A 17,234-nucleotide genomic window follows, 5' to 3' on the forward strand; every position below is an offset into this window, starting at 1 on the left:
ACCCTGCCTTAACTTAAATTTAGCACAAGCTTTTTGTTTACAGGATTATCTTGCCAATGTACCAGTCATTTTATGGGCACTTTCAAGGTTGATAAAACATTTGATATGTTGACTAAAAAAAAAGATACTTGCAGGAAAAATAAAAATAAACATTTATTATGACAAATTTTCTAAAATCTATTCATATTTTTGTTTTAGTTTGTTGCAGAGAGAAATTTAAAATGCAAATCATTTGCAGATGGAGAAAGTTATTAAAAATGCATTAGGGTTGAAAATGGATCTGTACACACTCATAACATATTCAAAACAAATTCATCCCTTATGACAATTAAACTAAAAGAATTTTCACATCATCAACCAATAAATCTCACTTAATTTGAAAGCAGGTGAAAAAAGAGACAATTGAAATGACTTGTACTAAAGCAGCAACCGTTAATGGCAATTAAACGAGGAGCTACCTCAAAGCATCAAGCATATTTAACTCTTTCTGGTTGCATTTTTCAGATGACAAGCTTCATTTTTCGTTTTTGTCCCAGCAGGTCTTGAACTGTTTTAGTATAACTAATATATGAGAAAGACAGCCAAAGGGGCTGCAGGAGCAAAGGAAGCTCTTTTGGGAGTTTCTAAATGAACCTGGTTCATGTGAACCAGTGCATACATATGGAAGCTATATTTGTGACTGTTGCATTGCATACAATGAACCTTGGCTTAAAAAATCATTACTGTGGCCGCATAGCTGTTTTATGTCCTGAACTGGTACATTGTGTGACATCAGTGGCAGATCTTGGGGTCTCAAATTTCAGTAGCACCCTCCGCCTCTCACATGCCATTCTAAATCATAGTGGTGACATCCCCAAGGCTTTGCACCCAGTGCGGCCAAACCATTCGGTCTCTCCTCAATCCTCCTCTGATGGCATCATAAGAACCAGCTTTCTCACTGGTGGCATTCTGAATGTGGAACATCCTCTCTTTGAACGTTCAGCTGGTGATCTATTCAGCTTCAGTCCAATACTTATTTATTTGTCAAGCTTTTAAATGTTGAGATGCTAGGGAGTTGCCCACAGCAAGGGTTAGTTTTATCAATTTTAATTGATTTGAGGATTAGATTTATCAGCTGCTCTCTTGTATTATTATATTATGTGTTGTATTTATTTATGTGTTTTGCAACTTGACCTGGTACCAAGAATAATGGGATCTGGGGGGAAGAAACCTAAACAAATAAATATACTGGTATGTCTCTGATACTGTGTTTTTTAGTTAATTGAGAAATCATCAAGCCATTTATGCAGCCACCAGAGACACCATATGTTTTTCAATTGTTCACATTGGAGCTAATGTCTGTGTGGATCATTGTTTTTACCATAGCACATTAGTACATTATAACCAGCAAGGAGGGGAATCTGGGATTTCATTGTTTCTTTAACTCAGAGCCTGATGTAGGCTATTGTTGTGTTTTTAATGAACTCTAATTACTAATTTTAAATTACAGGTGTGTTTTGCTGTTGGCACGCTTACTAAAAAAGTATTGCAGATTGGTAGCTTGTTTCACAATTGAACACACACAAGTATACAGATTATGTCACAAGCTCTCTGTGTGTGATAAGTGTCTTTGCATTGAGTTGCCTTATTACCCTGTTTCTCCAAAAAATAAGACGTAGCCATAAAATAAGCCATAGCAGTATTTTTAAGCATTCAAGGAATATAAGCCATACCCTGAAAATAAGACATAGTGATAGGCGCAGCAGCAATACCGGTCGCGGCAGGAGGAGGAAAAAAATAAGATATCCCCTGAAAATAAGCCATAGTGTGGTTTTTTGAGGAAAAATAAATATAAGACGGTGTCTTATTTTCGGAGAAACACGATATATTGTTAAATTATATTCAAATATTTCATTTTTTCAAATTTGCATCCTGCCTTTTCACCAAATGGTCCTCAAGATAAACAACAGCAATAACAGAATTATGTTTATATTATAGTTGTGTATGCTGTTGTACACTGCCTCAATATTTTGGGTGAGTGGGGTGTATGTCCAGGGCAGCCATTGGCCTACCAAGGGGATTCCATGTGTTGGTGATATGAGACCTTCAGGTTGGGTGGGGTTCCTCCTGCTGTGGCAAAGGGGGTGGCTCCTGCTAAGCAAAGTATAGAGTGGCTGACTGGAGCAGGAGGGGTGGTTGCTGAGAGTGCCCTCCACTGTCACCTGCCTTGCTGCAGGTGTGGTTCTCCTGAATTGCAGCAAGTGGTGGTACGGCTGCTGCCTCTTCTTTAGCTGCAAGGCAATCAGATAGTGAAATGGCCATGAGGGCTAGTGGTTGTATGTGGCTCCCTAAAACTGGTGACCTTTTACCTCTCTGTATGTGCCCTTTGTGGCCATGGTGCAAAGCAGTTCTGCAGCATGCAGCACTCAGGTTGGAGAGGTGGTGTTGGGTGTTCTTGGCATTTCCCCACCTTACAGAGTTATCCGTGTATGTGGGTGCTGTTGGGTTGTGTAAGTGTGGGGTGGGGTGGGGTGGGGGTGTTTGTGGGTGCTGCATTGCATTTGGAAAGGGCAAGTTGTCAGGGTTCCCCCCCTGGAGATCCCACCTCCCAGACTCACCTTGTTTTCTCTCTCTGTTCCTTCTTTTGCTAGCTTCCCAGAGTACAGCTACTGCTGCATTCCTGTTGAAGGGAGAAGCTTGAGAGAGAGATGTGGCCATGGAGCTTGCTTGCAGTTTTTGGGGTGCAGCGGCGGAGCTAGCTGCTCAGGCACCCAGAGCGGCGCACACGCCATGCAACTGGGGGGCAGGGCGATCCACACAGCGGCAATCCGCCCAGTGGTGAGATCTGGCACGGCGGTGATCCACCCAGGGTGTGTGATCAGTGCAGTGGCGATCCGCCCAGAGGGCTGATCAGCATGGCGGTGATCTGCCCAGGGTGGATTTTGTCATCCCCCTCAGGGATGACACCCGGGGCACCCCCACTTTCTGGGGTGTGGTCTCTGTTACACAAGTGCTGAAACTGCCCAGTGTTTCTGGAGTATGTTCCTCAATTGCAAAGTGTCTTACACCACAAGTCCTGGGTCCCTCTCCCAAGCACAAAGTCCTGATGCAAAGAGCTCTTGAGGCAGCATGCCACACCGAGTGGCAAGAAGTGAAGTGAACTGAGGCTGTAGCATACTCAGTTTATGGCACTCCCACCATTAGGAGAGGTGAATTTGCTCCACCCCAGCCTCCTTACCTGAAGGCGACTCCATTGGAATTTCCTAAGGGAAGTGGGCGAGGAGGTCACCTGAGTATGGGTGGCCAATCCCAGGAGAGAGGACCTTGCCAATTTCAGGCCTCTTTGACCCCTACTCACCTTCTTTCTGCTCTGCTGCACAAAGGTTGTGGTGGAAACGTAATTGAATCCTACGAGTGAGTCTCCAGCATGCTCATTTTATATCCTGTTGCTGCTGTGTGGTTGGCCAGGAGTTATATCAGATTTCAAGTGCTTTTTCAGAGCAGTGTGAGCAGGGCTGGCAAATGAGCCTGGGCTTGATTGGTGATGATCAGGTCTTTCCCATTCTCCCATTCTGTTGATCTGCTGGAACCTATACTGCTCAACCCACTGGATTTGAACTCAATATTTGCATCTGATGCAAATATTTATATACCACTTAGTTCCCAATGTTTCTAAGCAAGCAATTTGAAAAGCATGCAATGGATGAGATGGATTAAAATAAATTGTCAAAGCAGGAAAAAAAATCTTTAAATTGTCAACTGAAATATATAGGTCTCTGCCAATTGTCTGAGGTTCAGTAGGAAAGGAACAGCTGTAATCTTGGTGCAAAGGAAGTTCCGCAGAATTGGGCTACAGTACTGAATGTGCAGTTTGTGGTGGATGTGAGTCCTGCATCTGAGCCTTGCAAGGCCAACTGACAGGCTGTCTGAAAACCCTAGGGATCAGGAAGGAATCCTTAAGGTACCAGGACACAAGCCATTAAGTGTCTTATAAATTAATACAAGAACTTTTGTACTATGGTGGACAGAAATGACAATCCTGCTTTATGTGATATTTTTTCAATGTAACCACATTTTCATTAACATCAACAGCTGGCAATAATTTCAAGGACATCTGCACATCTGAGTAATTTTAAGCTGTTAAATAACTGTTTTGTTAAGTAGCATTTGATTTGTATGTATGTGTATTTCTGTGTGTGTGTATATATATATATATATATATATATAACTTTTCTCCTTTCACATTCCAAAAAAGAGAGAAATATAGGCACACAACAAACATGCATTAAATTTTGACTTTTCAGCTGAGCTGTTGGCCAGGGGAAAGTAACCTCACTGTGCTGGCAGCCTTTATGGATGAGGTAGCTATTCTTCGGTTTTGGCAGCATTATTGCAGTGTGTTTCAAAAGACAAAGTGAAATAGCTTGACGAGTACTTAGTGAAAGGTACCCAACATGCATAATTTACCCTGACCAAGCTTGGCAGTCTTGGCACGTAGAGACTGTGGAATGCTTAATGTATGTTCTAAAATAATATAAATACTAGAACCAGTTTAAATGAGCCCCAACACCCAGCCTTTTAGATTTCATAAAATAGATTTCATAGGGATTCAGGCAGGCCTGAAAACCGTTGTTTATTCGGTGCAATGGGATGGCCATTCTTGGCCACTGAGTAGTATCCAAAATATATTTATCTCTAAATTGAACAGGAAAAATGACAAGCACTTAGAATGTTAATGTTTAAAAAGTAAAACAGTGAATTCGGTAGATAGTTTAGCTCAGGCATATAGGCAACCTTGGCTCTCCAGATGTTTTGGAACTACAACTCCCACAATCCCTGACCACTGGCCCTGTTAGCTAGGGATCATGGGAGTTGTAGTTCTAAAACATCTGGAGAGTCAAGGTTGCCTATGCCTGGTTTAACTGTCAGTAGTGAACTTGACTTATCTCTTAAGAGATTGTAAAAGGGCATAAAATACATCTTGTCACCCCTGTAGTATGTTGCCTTATTGAAATACAGTGAAATGGCCCAGCAGATCAAATCAGCTGGGGAAAGGTCAAGATAATGGCTAAGGTTTTAAGGCCTATTTCTGGATGTATCAAATATTAATTAAAACAATGGCTTCACAGTGTGAAGTAATGAGTTGCCAAAAGTTGTAAGCGCTTCTGGGAACAATCATCCCACTAAAACCCCATGAACTGCAACAGCTATAACCATCTGCCTTACCACCAGAAGCCTGCTAACAAGATGGATGCTTATAGCAACTATCATACCAACAAAACCCAACCCTACCAGCATACCACTCTCCATGAAGCTATCCACCATAATCATAGCTGTGGTAGCTGCACTCTTCGCCCTATAAATTGCAAATGAAACAGCTAATGAAACACCAAAAGTTCTGAAGCCAATGAGGCTTTTTTAATCCAACACTACACCACCTGCTGCCATCGAACCTCACTAACGCTAGGACAAAGTATAGCTGTACACATCAACGTCATATGGTTTCAAAAATCGGGACCCAAAGGACTAGTTACCTTAAACCTCCCCAACATCAAAACCAACACCCTAGTCCCAAAAGGACTTATAAAATCCTACCTAACAGTGTTTATCATCACCCATCAAGTTTAGATGCTAATGACTATTACCTTTATGCATTTCTACAATTTGGAAGTGATGCATGTATGACCGGATTTCTATCGCTTTCTCCACCTGTCTTTGCTTCATGTTAACACGCTGTTCATCCTTTTTCCTGGTGAAAAATTCCTGGTGTGTTTGTGTGGCCATACAGTGGAACCTGGGATTTCAAACATAATCCATTCCGGAAGACCATTCGACTTCCGAAATGTTCGAAAACCGAGGATCAATGGGCTGGCTGCAAAGTAAATGCAAAGTTAATGAGAAAAAAATGGGGGGAAACGTGCATCAGAAGCCATTTGACTTCCGAGGGAGGAATGTTCAAAAATGGAAGCAATTACTTCTGGGTTTTTGGCATTTGGGTTCTGAATCGTTCCACTGTATTAGTCAAATGTAGAAGCAAGTAAGCAAGGAAAACAAGAAGAAGCAAACAATCTTGTGGCATCTTAATGGATATATTACGGCATACTGTAGGTTTTACATAGTAAAGCCCACGTATTCAAATGAAGTGGTATTTAGCCTATGAAAGCTTATGTGGTAATAAATCTGTTAGTTTTAAGGGTGTCATGAGACCCTGTTGCTCATCCTCATCCTGTTTATTTTTTGTAGCAACTTCTCAGAAGCATCTTTCAACAAGCTTTATGTGGGATGACTTTCCTGACATACTGAGTAAAAATTTTAGAGGAATACATACGTCATAGCTCAGGGGTCAAGAATCACCAGAAGATCTCATAAAAATAGACTCTGAAATCCTTAATAACTTCAGACAGATATAGTCCTTAAATGGAAAAAGGAACACAGTGTATTTTAATGTGCTGTTGGTTCATGTAACTCTCTTTTGAAAAATGTGTGCTGTGCAAGGCCAGCTAGACAGGCAGAGTTGGGGGTGCAGTAATTGTAAAATGATGCACACTGGGGTTAAAAAAAAAGCCAACTTCATAGATGCCTTGATGAGTACTGATTGACCAAGAAAAGATATCTTAGGGTTGTGCTGCAGAGTTTACTTACTTATCAAACCTTTATTAGGCATTTTGCAAATAAAACCATAAAAGAGAAAATAACATATAAAAGCCTTGAAATATATATAAAAAGGCAGCAGTTGGCTATATATATATATATATATATATATATATATATATATATATATATATATACACACACACACACACACACACACACACACACACACACACATATAGAATCAGTGGTTTTCCTTGTTAACCTGCTCCTTGGAGGACTGCTACTAAAAACTCGGCTACCGCCGCCGTTACCCTTTGGTCAACATCAGATAGGCAGAATCCCACACTTTCACCTTGCTGGGGTTCCAGACCACCCAAAAGAGGGGACAGCACACGTTGACGGAGCGTACTGTACAATGGGCAATGAAAGAGAATATGCTCTACAGTGTCCGGGACATTCATAGAACATCCTGCAGAGTTTAATGAAAATGTTGACCCGGAGCTGAAAAAGTCAGTGGGGGAAGAGTTTCTGGTTTGGTTCCGCACAGCTGTTCTTTGGACATCTTCACCATGGAGCTGCTGAACAACCTCCAACCTTCTGCCTAATGTTGGAGTTAAGGAGGTGGCCAGCATAGCTATGCAGCTGCTCAGAATGGCCTGCTTCAACATTTTAAATAAATAAAATACCTCTGCAATTTCACAGTTGGGAGGGAAGCCAGCTGATCAGCAAGTTCACCAAGACAGTGTGCCACATCCCTTCGCTACATCCCTTCATTCGCGGAAGCCTGCATCTCAACTGATCTTGAAAAATTCTTTATCACTTAATTGAAGATGAGATGAGTCAATCCATATTCATTTACTTTTCAGCTAATTTTTTTTAAAGCCATATATGAAGGACTAGTTTAAGTCTCACAGGGGAAATTCCAGAACTAACTCATATGGGAAATGCAACAACATTAATAATTTCTTACTTGGATGGCCCCCTGGAGTGCAATACATCATAAATGTTGCTTGGGAGGATAAGGGAGGATAAGGAGGATTTTTAAAATAAGTTTTTACCTTTATAATATACTTCACGAAAGAGATTGAGCCAAGAAAAAGTGAACACTGCCACCTACAGTTTCCTTTTGTGTGGAACTGATGGGGCATGGAAGGGGGCTAATTGATTCAGGAGCAGGCCCGGCTCTAGGGGTAGTCTTGGTGGCGCAGGGCGCTGCGCTGCGCCCGCCCACCAGGGCGGGGGCGCCGGAGCGATCTCCGTGCCACGGCGCCAGGGCGCCCGACCGGCTTGAGACGGCCCTGTTCAGGAGGAGGCCCTGAGATCAGAGAAATGAAGCAGGCAATTATAGCTGCTTTTCCTGCTCACAAGGAATTTGTGTTTGGCCTTCCCAGGGTCTCTGGTCTAGACAGAGACCGAAGGATGCCAGTTCCTGATGCTGATTCTAGATGTGCTTACATCACTTTAGCTATCACTCACCATATCCCGTGTGTTTTTTATGAGTTACCTAAAGCTTGCAGGTTACGAACTCTGGATTATGTGTCAAAATTATTGGCACCAGACCAGCCAGTTATACAAACTCCACTGGTTTCAAATGGAGGTAAGTGACCATGTCTCTTACTTCTTCAGGTTCGTACAGGTGTTTGATTGGTTGTCTGGATTTGCTGCAAATACCGCATTAAAACTGTAAAAGGATGCTCTTTTCATCCCTGAGACACCTCTGCTTTCAGGGTGTGTAGACTATTGCTAAAATACCACTAATCTTGTGCTAGCTGGATCCTATCTGTTAAATCCTGAAAAGGCAAGTGCAGCTGTATTTGAGAACTCAGGAAACAAATATTTCTAGTTACTGTGTATCTTCCCTGAAGAAAAACCTCACTAATTTGAGTGTTTAATTGCCTTTCAACTCTGAGATAATTAAGTGAGCAGAAAAAATACACTTGGACTGTGTTTAAATTGGCAGGTAGATGGTCTCAGTTACCATGGAAGTGAACTGATAACAAGGCCTTCAGTAGACTCTCAGGATATAGGTTATGCTGTTTGAATGTCTGTTTGAGCATAGATATAATCTTATGTGTTATTATTTAAGCATTAAATTGGTGATAGAGCATTGCATGGAATAGGGCAAAGTTATGTACAAGTGGTACCAAATTGGATTTTTTTAAAAATGGAAAACTTCCACTGCTTTTTTAAAAAAATGTTTTTAGTCTTTGCACACTGTCCTTGGGCATTCATGCAAATCCTTGTGACTCCTTGCCATATGAGTGGCCATATATTTTTGCGTGTGCATGATTATCCATAATTTCTGTTATATAAGAAATATAAGGGTACTTTAGGCTTCAGAAAATATGCGGCTCCCATGGCAACTTTAAAGATTCGTGGAGATCAACTCTTCAAAGAAGAAAGAGAACGTATGTGCGCAAAATTTCACACTTGCTTTCCCTGGAGGACTCATTCTTCTTTCCTATTATAATCAATATATTCTTTTTTGGACATTTTTAGTAGACAAAAGTTTATTAAAAACACTGCTAATGCAGTGTTTTGCTAATGCATTTAAAACCACACAGGAGGCAGCAGTTAAGAGATCCTTGTCTCTGCTGCCGCCACAGCAGGTGCTGTGATTCTCCTGCAGTTTGACTTCACCCCTAGAGGCACACTCCATTGTCTCTTGAGACAGATGGATGCCAACAGAGAATGCAGATTAAATTTCATAGAACTGTGGAACTAATTTCAACAATTCTGCAAAATTTGCAAGTTCCTAAATGTGTTCTATATATGAATATATACACTAATAAGAAAAAAAATAACCACAGTAACTAAGTTAAATGTTGTAAGGTTTTTATAAAAAAAAAAAATCAGTGACAAAGGACAAAGCTTTAGAATTAAAAAGCATAAAGTTGCCAGTGCCAGATGGCCTTCACCCAAAAGTTCTTAGAATATAAATGTGAAATTGCTGAACGATTAACTAAAGATGTAATTGATCGCTAAAAGCAGGCTTCATTCCAAAAGTATTGAAATATGGCCATTAGCCAAGATAGTACCAGTGTTTAAACAGATTTGAGGGGAATCCAAAAAATTATTACTCGTCAGGCTATCTTCAAGCCCAGGTAAATGAATGAAAAACATTTTTTTTTAAGACAGACTAGAACTCATAAACATATAGAAAAGCACATTTTGCTAGGGAAAAATCAGCATGGCTTTTGCAAAAGGAAGTCCTTCCTTTAGTAAGCTTTCAAAATAATTTCACAGCCAACAATTATGCATGGTATAGCTGGTCTATATCTACCTACCTACATCTATCTATCTATCTACAGTGGTGCCTCACAAGACAAAATTAATTCGTTCCGCGAGTCGCTTCGTCTAGCGATAATTTCATCTTGCGAAGCGCGGGTTGCCGCGGCAAACAAAAAACAAAACAAAAACCACAAAAAATTGTCTTGCGAAGCGCAGCCATAGGAAACTTCATCTTGCGAGTCACCAAAAACACCACAAGACGCTTTCGTCTAGCGAGTTTTTCGTTGCACAAGGCATTCGTCTTGCGAGGTACTACTGTATCATCTATCTATCTATCTATCTATCTATCTATCTATCTATCTATCTACCATCTATCTAAAGTCTCCTTCACACGCTAAACCAGGCATCCCCAAACTTCGGCCCTCCAGATGTTTTGGACTACAATTCCCATCTTCCCCGACCATTGGTCCTGTTAGCTAGGGATCATGGGAGTTGTAGGCCAAAACATCTGGAGGGCCGCAGTTTGGGGGTGCCTGTGCTAAACCAACAGAAGGGAACTTCATCTGTAGAATTCCTTAGCACTGCATTAAATACCTTCCCAAGTATCCATGCATTGCATATAGTTATCTGAATAGCAGCAGATTATACATATAGGCCTCTATGCAATCTGGAACTCTGCATGTGGAACTGATTGATGTTGGTTCACAAATCTAGTTTGTGTGGAGTGCTCAGGTCACAATTTTCCTGGTTTGGACATCACAGGAAACATATTTAATAAAGCAGAAAATCTTTTCTGAAGTCAGGAGTATACAGGGAGAGAACCGAGTGCTCATTCCTACTCCCTCCAAAAACATGGTTTTTTAACTGAGAACATTGTAACCCAAAACCGTTCCTAACATGAGGCGCACTTTCGCTAATGGCGCCTCCTGCTGCTGCCACACCACTGGCGCACAACATTCGCTCACATCCTGGGGCAAAGTTCGCAACCGGGAGCATCTACTTCTGAGTTAGTGGAGCTCATAACCCGAAGCATTTGTAAGGAGGGTGGTACGTAACACGAGGTTCCACTGTATAGGTGACCAAAGGGGATGACCAAAGGGGAACACAATCTTTGCTTTGTAGGAGCATCTGCAAGGAGTACCAGTGTAAATGGTATTTGACAAGATTCAGCATCACCATTTTTTTAAAAAAATATTATATTCTGGAAAAGGTTTACTACAAAATGATTTCAGTAATTTCTCAAATTATAATAATAGCCATATAATACAGTTTTTATCACTGACTGACTGAAATGCTACTTAAAAAACTTATATGTAGCTTATAGTTCAGATCTTTGAAAGATTGTGATCCAATCTTTCCCCCTTTTTTCTATTCCAGAGAGAACTTTTTTTCCTATATGAAAGGGATATGTAACAGATTTGGTGCTCACAGATGAATACATACACTAAATTCTTGTTCCTGTTCTTTGAGTAGCTAGGAATCTTTCCTTTCAAAAAGAAGAATTGAGACTGTACTACATGGGGTTGTTGGAAGACTCTTGGCATCACACGCCATCATGTCTGCTTGATCTTTCCTTCCTAGAAACTGATTAGCGGGTATTCAGATACATCAACTTTGCTTGAATGGGAGAAGGGTTCTGACCCAGGCTTCTGAGCTTTCCTCTTGTCACTGTTCCACTTGCTGCCTCCCTTCCTGCCCAGTTTGTAGCCCAGCTGCACACTTGGCATTTATAGTTACAGCTCTCGGGCTAAGCTAATCCCTTCCCTGCTGCTTTTCTGTATTCCATAGTTGTTTGCAAACAAAACCCACAATTTCTTAAGTATAGGGAAAGTCTTCATTGTATTTCAGTTGGGCAGTCTTCTCTCTCTCCCTCTCCCCCAGTTTTTCTACATTTGGTTATGGGAGTTCCAGTTTAGATTTCAGGAGAGAGGATTAACAAGGGGAGGAGAGAAGGAAACAGAGAGAGAGAGAGAGAGAGAGAGAGAGAGAGAGAGAGAGAAGTTTACAAACACATTCCTGGTACAGTCCATCTGGATTGCATACCTGCTATCGTTCTCCAAAGGAAAGGACTCAGCATTTGCAGCTGCTTTATTCCTTTGCCCCTTGTTCTTAGAAGGAAAGCATAATCTTTATTGCTTAAAAAAGTGTGAAACAGCAGCTGCCCTGGGGCAGCTCTGACCTTTCTTTATTTCTCTACAACAAATAAGAAACGAGTAGTTCCCTAGTTCCATTTTGCCCAGCAATATTTCTGTTCAGGCCAACTGACGATGTTACGAGGCCTGTTCAAGTCTGGTAAATGCAGCTACTGCAGTAAAACTTTAACTGGCACTTATAATGGCAAAGGAGAGGGTTGCAACTGGGGCATTTAACTCTAAACAATAGGTTCCATTACTTAAGTTCCAAAGCGCCCAGACTTCCAAAGCATTTGGCTATCTGTGTTGCTAGCATCATATTGCCTCCATGGCTTTCTGCAACTATACTACCTGAAGCAGTTTCCCTGGAGCAGTGAATATGGGGTTTGACCTTGGACGAGAGAGGCTTAAGCTCACATTACTACTCAGTCTAAATACTCACTTGAATTGCCCTAAGTGTATCGCTGTTTCTCAGTTCCTACACATGACTGTGGTTATTTCAAGGATAAAATAAGATGAAATAATATCATATACAACAAAATGATACTCCTCTCCGAATTTTATGGTATAAACTTTCTTGCTCCAGTGTATGCCCATCTAACTCTGTGAATGTTGTGATTGATTTAATGATGTTTCTCACAAAATTAAGCACGGAAGCATGAGCTCCTCTCTCTCTCTTTTGCACTTATCCCACCTTTCTTCATTGGCAGTGTACTAGGGTTCCCAGAGTCACCCAGCCAGGCACTAATAAAATCCAGACTGCCTTAGCTTCAGCTGGGGTTTGGCCTTACGTATATGCCTTTAGATCATTATCTGAGACCTGTATTTAATAGACTATTTCAGTGCCGCAGGTGCTGCCAGGAAGTTGAATGATTAGCATGTAGTGCCACCCACATGGTTGTGCGGAGAGGAATGCTGCCAGGGAATGCCTCAAACAGTATGTGGTTTTCCTAATGTTTGTACAGATTATTTGCTTCAACCTTCACTTCTGTGAGAGAACTCAGAGTAGCTTAGGTATTATTCTCAAGTTGTCTCCTGGGCAGGAGGTTACATGGTAGTACATGCTTACATGCACAGTTACTGCGTCATCCACCAGTCACCAGAATTCTGTTGTCCTCAAACACATGGGCATCCCCATATGATTTGGCTTTCAGGTAACAACTATGTTGTTGGGATAACTTTATAAAAAGTTGTGTATTATGGCCCCTGTGAAGTGTACAGGTTTACTGTATTTTCCAGTCAAACGTTTACTCCATGCATCAATGCAGAAGTATAGCCTAGCATCACAGATCCACCTATAATATATACTGTATATGAGAAAAACAATGACTTCTGAGAGACCCTTGCTCATTTTGCCTTTTTTCAAGAAAGTAAAAAAGATAAGCAATCTTTTAAAAAGGTGTACATGTATCCAGTAAAACTGCTTTCCAGGTGTTGCTTGCTTCCAGACTAAATATTGCTCACTTAAAATGCAGTCTGGTAACTGCTCAAATCCTAGAAATATTGACCAAAAAGCAGCTTAGCTAACAGCGGGCTACATTGTGACATGTGGAAGGACCTTCAGCGGATGAATCTGTTGGGCACCCCAGTACTTTCTGTTCGAGGTAGAACACTTTAGAAGCTAAATCATGTGAGGTTTTTTTTGTTTGGTTTTTTTTTTTTTTACATAACAGAACAAAGTTGGAACTAAATGTGTCTAAACTTGTGCAAAGGTACTATTGGGTTCATAAAGTTCACGTCTTTGTGGGATTAGGCTCCTAAGGAAAAAACTGAATAGTCTGTGGGAAGCCTCTAGAGAGCCTGGAAAACTAATTAGATCATACTTCAAGGTGTTTTTTGTTTGCTACAAGCCAGACACAAATTAGTCCCCAGTGTATACTTAATATCCACAACCCTATTTTCTGAGCTGATCCATTCTTAAAATTACTAGTCACACCTTGATCATTGTGTTGTTTCCTCCCTTCTTGATGCTAATGTGAAATGTTTGTGTAAACCAAGATAAGCAGAAAAAGAGCTTGCTTATTCTGCAGTTAATACATTTTGATAGCTTATTTCTTCCCCAAATCCATAAAACCAATACAGTACTAGTTTTCTTGGCTGATCTTTGCCCTTGGAATATTTCAGATGAATGCCAAAGTTGCATTTTCTGGTTCAGGCTTGGATATCCCTAGAATTACCAGCTCACTTTAAAGGGAAAGAACTCCACATCAATGCAAAAGTATGTGGCGCTAATTGGCATGATGGATGAACTTTCTTCTTGCTGACGCTGTAGAGTTTTCTGAGATGGAAACTTATTTGCTGCTACTACTGCAACAAATTTGCCAGTTTAGGAATTCAGACAAGTGGCTTGTATATCATGAAGTAATTCACAAAGCCAAAGGAGATGAAAATGAATAGGCTCTATCGCTCTGAGATTCTCGAAGTATAATAAAAATAAATAAATCATGTGTGACAGAATGGTTATTCTAGAGCAGTGTTTCCCAACTGGTTGTCCGCGGACCCCCAGGGGTCCGCGAGCTATGCGAGAGGGGTCCGCAAGACTGGGACTCTGGCGAGGCAAGATGGCGGCGCGGAGCTCCTAAACTCAACGAACGTGCTAGTGCCGCCAAATCAGCCCCCAAACAAGCAGAAAGCCACCCAAACCGCAGCCGCTGCTGCGTGGGAGCTGAACCCTTCCCCCGCGAGTCCACCCGCCCACCGCCCGGCCGGCCGCCAGCCGCCGGCGCCCGCTGCCTGCGCCCACTGCCTGGGGCTCCCGCGTCTGCAGGGGGGAGTAGTCAGCCCCCTGCACCAGCCCCTCCCCGCCGCCACATCATACCCCTCTGCCAGCCAATAGGGCTCAGGGGGCGGAGTCCAGCTGCGGCGGGAGAATCTTTCCAGCTTCTTGTTGGACTTCCGGCGAGGCATTATTGGCGCGCGCCACGGCGCCACCGAGCTCCTGAGGGTAGCCAGCGTGTTCGCGCTGCCCAAAGGGCTCCTGAGCCGCTGAGACCGCCGCCGCGTGCATTCTTGGCCAAGTGAGTTGCGACAGATTTATACCTCATTGATTTCAATGGGCCTTAAGCATGAGTTGGATTGGGATAGCTGATTGTGAGGGTCCTTTATTCTACGGCTACTGCTTTAGTTTAGTATCTGAACAGTACAAGTTAAAACTTGGTAATTTAATGAAATTAGGGGGCCTTTCACACCTCTCTCCTATATTGCCTTACTCCCTATAACAGGGACAAGTAAATAAGTATATTTCTCATTAATATCAGTTCTGTATATGTTCAAGTCATGAGTCCATCCATATTAGCCTGCAGATTTTTCTCTAAAAGTCTGCAGGAAAATTCACATTTAAACATGAATTTTTTTAAAGGGCCTTTCTCTCAAAATGCACATTTTAAATGTTATTTGCTGTCCAAATACAGTATGCATTTCAAGTACATGTTGTTGATGTATTTATTTTTTTGGTGGTGTTTGAGCCAAGAGCAGTATTGAAAGATTTGGGAACTAAACAAGCCAGTGGTTAAATTGGAACTGTACATTATTTCAATACTTGCATTTCAAAACAAGACCAGTGCAGGCTAAATCCTGTGTTTTTGACAGAATTACAAGCCTGGTAGATGAAGGGAATGCTGTGGATATAGCCTATCTTGATTTCAGCAAGGCCTTTGACAAGGTGCCCCATGATATTCTTGTAAAGAAGCTGGTAAAATGTGGTCTAGAACTGAAAATTAAAACTAACTGTATACTGATGGAGTACTCTGTTGTAACTAAAAAGACTCTTAATTTGGCTCTCACTTTTTAATTTTAGGATTAGGAATTAATGGGGGTCCTTGTCACAATAGCGGCTCGATGAGGGGTCCTCGAGAAAATTTTGTTGGGAACCCCTGTTCTAGAAACAATTCTGCAGCTCCAACACACACACACACACACACACACACACACTGTTTGATAAAGTCCATTCCATGGTCATCAGAAAATGATGAAAATTGAACATTTGGGTTTTTTCTCCTCCTGTTTATAAACCAAACTAAATTCTATATCTCTTCATTTTAAGGTAACTGAGCTGCACAACATCAAAAACATAACCAGACTGCCTCGAGAGACAAAGAAGCATGCAGTGGCAATTATCTTCCATGATGAGACATCAAAGACATTTGCCTGTGAGTCAGGTAAGCAATTATTACCACATCTTCAGCCTGAGTAAATTAAGCTGCTTATGAAACAATGCTTCAGATGGATTAAGATACAGCATTTAAACAGGGTGCCTTATCTTAATGAGAATATGCCATAATATCTTTTTTTAGCATACAGAGATAAATGTGTCCCTCCCCCTTTTAAAAAAAAAGACTAGTTTGGGTGCTTGTTTCTTATTTTTCTCTGTCTGGATTTAGCCCCCAGTTGGATACAAGACCCTTGAGGCTTTCATCTAAACTTCTAGAGCTGAGTAAACAATGCCAATGGGATGCTATTAAGACAAGCGTTGATGTGAATTATCAGGGGTTGCCTCTTTTTTTTTTTTGCCAAGTATTGCTTTAGGCACTTTCTAGGGTAGTAACAATCCTGTCACTATAAGAGAGTAGCAAAGAACAGTTAAAATTCCAGTTCAGCTTCAAATAGTTTATGGCTGGCTGTTTAGAACAAAGTTTTGATAGATCTACTCTCTACATTTTATGAAACAAATCACTACCATTTGCCAGTCATCCTGTCTTAAAAGATTCTGTCTTCTGGAAAAAAATAAATTATGTTTTCAGTATGTGAAGTCAATATTGGTATTAATTTCTCCCCCTTCACAACCATTATGCTGGCCTGCGCTGCATGTTATGCAAAACCAAACCATGGATAATGATGACGATGATGATGATTTACATTTCTATACCACCCTTCTTCTGAGGATCACAGGATGGTTTACAGTATAAAAATACAAACGTGCATAACAAGCAAAAACAATACCTCCCCTGCACACAAACAGTTTAAAAGGCCATAGCTTGTTTAATTAGCCAAATGCCTAATTAAAGAGAGGAAAGAGGGAAAAGAGGAATGTGCCTTATCTTGGAATGTGCCTGGCAGCTAATGATATGTAATGAAGGTGCCAGGTGAGCTTCTTTGGGGAGAGCATTCCACAAGTCGGAAGCCACTGTTCTCATGTTGCTGCTCTCTCAACCTGTTGGGGATCTGTCACATGAAGAACGGCCTCTGATAATGATTACAGGGTCTGGGTTGGTTCATATGGAGAGATGCAGTCCTTGAGGTGTTGTGGTCCTGAGAAACGAATGAAGAGAGTCCGTGCCCTGAATGACATATCAGATACTG

General features: G+C 41.4%; 1 protein-coding gene across 2 annotated transcripts in view; it reads left to right on the forward strand.

The window, feature by feature from the left end:
• DOK6 (docking protein 6) overlaps positions 1–17,234 on the forward strand; it is a 167,880-nt gene that overhangs the window by 78,105 nt on the left and 72,541 nt on the right. For both annotated transcript variants that reach the window (XM_035125322.2, XM_035125321.2), the window contains exon 3: positions 15,979–16,093. In XM_035125322.2, the coding sequence (XP_034981213.1) occupies positions 15,979–16,093 (115 nt within the window). The remainder of the gene's footprint in view (positions 1–15,978; positions 16,094–17,234) is intronic.

The sequence above is a fragment of the Zootoca vivipara genome, chromosome 8 (genome assembly GCF_963506605.1).
Source record: "Zootoca vivipara chromosome 8, rZooViv1.1, whole genome shotgun sequence".
Classification (NCBI taxonomy): Eukaryota; Metazoa; Chordata; class Lepidosauria; order Squamata; family Lacertidae; genus Zootoca; species Zootoca vivipara.